We start from the raw sequence: 6,007 nt of genomic DNA on the forward strand, positions 1-6,007 counted from the left end.
TCGAAGTTCAAATTCAAAAAGCGAAATCATATTTTTTTATACCAATCATAAACATCCTGTTTTAGTTATTTTTTTCCACGATAATATGCTCTACCTATACTCCTAGCTGTATGAATACTCACATTCGAACATTCCATATCTCCTAATTAACAAGTCTACTAACGTGCTGATCTATGCACGATGGCAAAACCGGAGAAAGTTCAAGATGAAGAACAGAACCGGTCCGAAAATCTTACTATATGCAATTACGTAAGTTTTTAAATGAATGATCAATGATCATTCGCATAGACTTGAACATTCATCGCATGATTGGCGACAATATTAATTTCTGTAACTAATTTTCAAAATCAGTTTCTTCCATACCTACGTAAGTAGTTGTTTATGAATTTTAATGAGAACTATTCGTTTTTATTAACACGTTAATAAAATCTCGATCAGATATTAGATCTGTAACCAGCAGATGAAAGAAATTAGAGATTTTTTTCTGCAGCAAGTTTTTGACGATGGGAAGATAGAATATGAAATTACACACGCAGCATCGTGACACAGCTGAGCTGACTACTTTCAATTCCAATGATTTCATACTAACACCGCCATCTACCGAAACACTTAAAGATTAACCACTCGAGCGATGAACGAATAGTTTTACAGTTTTACTACTGATTAGTGATTACTCATCTATTTTGGGACGTTGGATTGAAATACTATAAAATAACCACGAAGAAGCCGAATAGTTTTATTATTAAATATAAAAAATATAACAGTACACGAGTTATTAGTCATTCATTCCGCAGTATACTTAAATGCTTTGATCTTATCGTTAAGTTCAACATTGTACACGGCAGTTCACTTCATCAAACAAAAATAAATTCACTAATATTATAACGAAAGTTTATACATAATTACATAGGTTTCATATCGAATTCATTTTAATTTCTCAACGTTGTAGGATTTCAACGAAATATCTATTTGAATCAAAATACATTAGCAAAAAAAAGAAGCCCAGATCTTAGCGGTGTTTCTTAACACATCAGGTGTTCATACGTTCAAAAAACAAAGCATAATAAATCGACGAATACATTTGAACTTTGGCCAATGAAGTCGAATTCCAATTCAAAATATCGCAATACTTAGGCCTATTTACTTCAGCACAGCCTTCGCAAATGAATATTTATACAATGCGGTAGTACAATTGGCATTAGCGTTCTTCCAATCAAAACCTGCTGCCATTTTTCAGGAAACAATATCAGCAGCTTGGGTGAAATTTCATATTAATTGACGGGAATGAATGACTAGTAATAAGGCCGGAAAAAGTACCTGAAAACACACATGTATTATTTCGATGAATATACGTAGTGATACAGAATCCTCCTTGGTGAAAAAAATCAAAACATACCGGCATTTAAAAAAATGAAATGATAATACGATGTGGGTACGTGTTATACCGATGTTTCACCTCCACGCAGAGCTAAAACTAAATGTAACACAGATCCTCCTTGTACTTTATAATCTTGAGCTGTTTTTTCATCGTTCATCTGCTTGCCGGAGAATATCAATCTTTGCTGTTGCGGAGGAATACCTTCTTTTTCTTCTACTCGTTCCTTGATACGTTCTACTTTATCTGTAGGCTCGATATCGATTTCTATTTCTTTACCGGTCAGAGTTTTAACTTTGATTAACATCTTGGTGTTTCAGAGTGGTGAAATTTCTGAGAAAAAGAAACGTTACGCAGCTTTACGAGGGTTGTTTTAAATATGAGTCATTAGTGGTCGGACAGCGCGAAAACGAACACAGAAGGTTATCAGCTTATCGAAGAATATTCACGACGATTATTATAAATTTTTTACAGAATTTTAACGAAATGCAATGCAAATTGACAAAAAAACGATCAAACTTCAACAAAAAAAATTTTGAAGTGAAAAGTTATTGTTTATTGACTTTATTTGCATGAAATATCAGCTGATACTGTAACACCAATGTTGCCTACTACAATAAATCCAAAAGTAATGAGAATCACATCAGTTTTGGAATGGCAACAGTTTTGCTTGAATTTTTTTTTTTTTTTTTTTTTTTAGCGAAATGAAATTGAAATGGCTAAATCTAAAAAGTGTTGGGTTGGTTAGTTTGTTGAAAAAACGCTGTGTTTTGTATAATTTTTGTGCCTTGCTCCTAGTGAGAAGGCAACTTCTTCGACAATTTCAAAGAATTTCGATTTTTTTCCATTTAAAACTTCAAAATTCAAAAATAAAGGCATCTGTGATCTGATCATATTTACGCTAAAGAGTTTTTTTTTTTAGTCAAATAATGAAATAAAGATCGCCGACATGGACCTATATGGTCGCTGAGTGCCGAGTTCAATTTTCAAAGTTTATTTTACTCAAGGATGTCAAATTGCTGTGCAAAAAAAGAAAAACCTAATACAGAATTTCGTTCTCTATTTCTAGATACTTATTTCTGAGTGATTACTTATTTCTCATTCTCATACGAAAATGCATTTATTTTTTGCCAGATGGTGGCGAGAGGGGGAGCACACCATGGAAATTCGATCATCACCTCACCATCATCAGATTCACGCTCCCCTACTGCAATTTGACCAAAACCGGCGTCAATAATATTACACAAAAGAATGAGATTTGTTGAATTCTTGAAAACGTCGTGATTACAATATGATTATAATGCATCATACAAACCGCAAAACTTGCAAAAATAAATCACGAGAAAGTTACTAAAAATTGCACCAAACTTTGCAAAAATCGCTTAAAATATTGTTTAAAACCCGTCAAAATGCCTTATAAACATGTAAAAAGGACCGAAACTCGATGAAATATTTCGAAATTTGATCAAATTCTTCGCAAAAGCCTCTTCAATACTAATTTAAAATCAATCAAACATTTTCAAAATTTCGCGACAGTTTGTCAAAATTCCAGAAAATATGAAAAAATATTTGTTAAACTGACTTCCTAAAAAATTTATGAAATTATGACAAATGTTGCAAAAATTGCGCAAAACAACCTTAAAACTTGTTAAAATGGCATGAAAACAATTTAAAATCACCAAAAGTTGATAAAATAGCTGAGAATTTGAGAAGAATATTGCATTTTGTGGAAGTTGCATATAATATGTAGGTATAAATTTTATGGATATAGATATTACCGTTCTGTGCCCCTCTTGCTCCCTCATTATGAGAATAAAATTTGAAAAATTATGAAAATGTAGTGCGTTCATGTCGATTGCTACTGATTCGAGGTCACTTTGGGTCACTGCGCTCGATTATCTTTCATTTTTTCGATTTGAGTCTGTCGTGTCCTTCTGCCGATTTCCAGTTGCTCATTTTTTTCAATCTAGTATGTACTATAATTATTTTATTAATACTTCTCGTGTAATTCTAGGCTCGTTTGCAACGGACACGGATCCAGCTGAAAATGGACTCTTCCTTTAGCAGCAAAGCAACTACAACATCAACAACTAAAACTACAACAACGTCATAACGTCAAAGATTAGATAACTACCTAATTACTGTAATACATTTGATGTTGGCAGAATTTTTGGAAGATCTAGGTAGATATCGTTTTTTTTTTCAATATTCATTATGTAACATTTTGTTTGCTGTATTGCTTTAATATGTATTGTTCGAATCGAAATAAAATCATGTTTTCACTGTTTTGTTGTCAAAATCTTAGTCCAAGATATCGAATTGGTCAAAAGTCAAAAACCTCTTTAATTCCAGATATAATTGATAATTTTCCATTAAAAAATTGCGATTTCCCATTTCACCTATAATACACATGATCATTCAGTAATGATAAAAACACCGTCGATGAATGTCCTACGTTGAGAAACCCCACACCGGGCCACACATGACAAATCGCAAGAAAATTCGACTCAGATTCGATCAACTGATTGTTTAGTACCTATTTATTGATCAAAAATCTTCGAAAAATAGCTAATTTGCTCATGCATTGCTCATGCCATGCTAATAATTGAGGGTCTTGGTGGAATATGGGCGTTAGATAAAAATGACGATTTGAGAAAAACGCGATTGAAGTTTTTAAACCTATGTGGCTTAGGCAATACTAAACTTAGAGCTTCGCGGTTACGTTTTTTTTAAAGCTCGAAGTGTTACCTTTCATTTCCCTTACTCAACTTTGGCACTCGGTTACATTAACCCTTTCAAAAAAGCGATTTTCGAAATTGTTTTTAACGCCCTTATTCCATAAATGCACTTTCCAGAAAATTTAACATGATTTTAATCATCTTAAGTGACGATTTCTGAGATGCTGATTGCTGAAAAGAGTAATTATCGACTTTATGAATGAAAAACACCGAACATAGAGCTATGAAAGTTTTTAAAAAATGAATTTTACAGAACTATAGAAGTTTCATAGTCAAAATCGTAATAATGATACAAATAGCACAATATAAAGACACAATATGTATATCTCTAATCATCATCGTCGTCGTTGTTATTCACTAAAAGTTTCAAAATTCATTGATTTTCAATTCGGAATCGCGTATTTTTGTGAAGAAACGAAGAAACCCAGATATGTGGTACCTACCTAGTACCTAATGCATGCGAAAACGCGACCCTGTCGTCTTTAAAAACCTGTAGCTCTAAGAAGGAAGTGTTTTGTGATTGTGAACTGAAAGTTGGTGGGTACTTGGGTAGATTCACAAGACTTCGGAGATCATTTTAAGATCATTTGCGGAAAAAGGGCTTTAGGCGCCGAACGTCCTTATTCCACCAAGACCCTCAATTTACATTTTACACGGATGCGTGGCGCCATCTATTGAAATATATATAAACAATCAATATCTGTTAAAATTGTGAAATTAAATTTTGCACGGACCACCAACGTCCTCTATTGAGTAAGTAGCAAACAACGTCGAAACAAATTCCAATTTCAAACGGATGCGTGCTGCCATCTATTGAATTATTAGTGAACTACGCTGACCAGTATATTTATGTTGCATAATGGTTGTATGAGTTGCATATCTATTCGAAAAAAGGCGTAAGAATGATTTTTTGGGGCAATTTTTCCCATTCATCTAATTATTTTAAAGCTGGGCGATGTGAGGTATCGAAATATATGTTTTCGAACCCCCTGAGCACGAATTTGACAATTATTTCAACGCTAAAATCACAAGGAGCGTAAAGGAGAGAGGATGGAAAGTTTAAAAGATGAGCCAAATAGTAACGTGATGAGGTAGCAAAGCATTTTTTTAAACCTTCCATGTTGAAATTATTTCATCAACAAAACTAAAAAGGGGCTTCTGCAGGGTTGGCAAGTAGACTATATAGTCTACTTTACACGCGTTGTCTACGCGTAAACAACGTTACTGTAGACAACGATAGTTTACATGTAGACATTGTAGACTATGTAAACTATGTAAACTACAAAGTAAAACTGTTTTCTGTTTTAGAATTAAAGCCTTTTTTACCTGGATATTCGCAGAAGATTTTAAAAATTTGTGGTTAAAATCCAAACAATGTTCAAAAACGAGATTCAAAAAACTTTCAAAAACTAAATTTTTGAGAATCCGCATTAAAAAAACATACCTACTTGTCAAAAAAGCAATATTTTTCATTTTTTGATAATTTTTGGCAGAAAAACGACTTCTGGATAGGTAATTCTTGAAAAAATGTGAAAATCTTCAGCAATTTTGTCGAGCTGAAAAGAGAGAATACGAATCTCTCACAAAGGAAAAGCATTTCCCTAATTTTTCTAGTAGTAAATACGAGATTTTTGCATTTCTTGGGTAAAAAAATGAAATTTTTGAACAATTTGTAAAAAAAAAGTAATGGCTTTTTCAAGTTTTCGCAAAAAATGAAAATTTTCAGCAATTTGGCTGAAAAACAAGAATTTTCTTCAATTTTTGAAAAAAAAACGAGCAAGTATTTTATTTTTGACAACGTTTGGAAAGAAAAAAAACTTGAGAAAAGCAAAACTGACAATTTTAGCAGGAGTAGACATCGTCAATTATTGGTAAGAAAATTATACCTTTTCAC

The 6,007-nt window shown here is 32.8% G+C and overlaps 1 protein-coding gene across 1 annotated transcript; it reads right to left on the bottom strand.

Annotated features, from left to right (window-relative positions):
- Nucleotides 1–720: 720 nt before the first annotated feature.
- Nedd8 (Nedd8 ubiquitin like modifier) lies at nt 721–1,927 on the bottom strand. Its single transcript, XM_065350938.1, has 2 exons — nt 1,397–1,927; nt 721–1,317 (listed from the first exon to the last, which is right to left on the bottom strand). The coding sequence occupies exon 1, from the start codon at nt 1,680–1,682 to the stop codon at nt 1,440–1,442; it is 243 nt and encodes an 80-aa protein (XP_065207010.1). The 5' UTR covers nt 1,683–1,927; the 3' UTR covers nt 721–1,317; nt 1,397–1,439.
- Between the last annotated feature and the right edge of the window lie 4,080 nt (nt 1,928–6,007).

The sequence above is a fragment of the Planococcus citri genome, chromosome 2, assembly GCF_950023065.1.
Source record: "Planococcus citri chromosome 2, ihPlaCitr1.1, whole genome shotgun sequence".
In the NCBI taxonomy this organism is placed as follows: Eukaryota; Metazoa; Arthropoda; class Insecta; order Hemiptera; family Pseudococcidae; genus Planococcus; species Planococcus citri.

Excerpts from the sequence above, each read along its gene's own strand:
- Nedd8 (XM_065350938.1), bottom strand. The coding sequence starts at position 1,682 with ATGTTAATCAAAGTTAAAACTCTGACCGGTAAAGAAATAGAAATCGAT.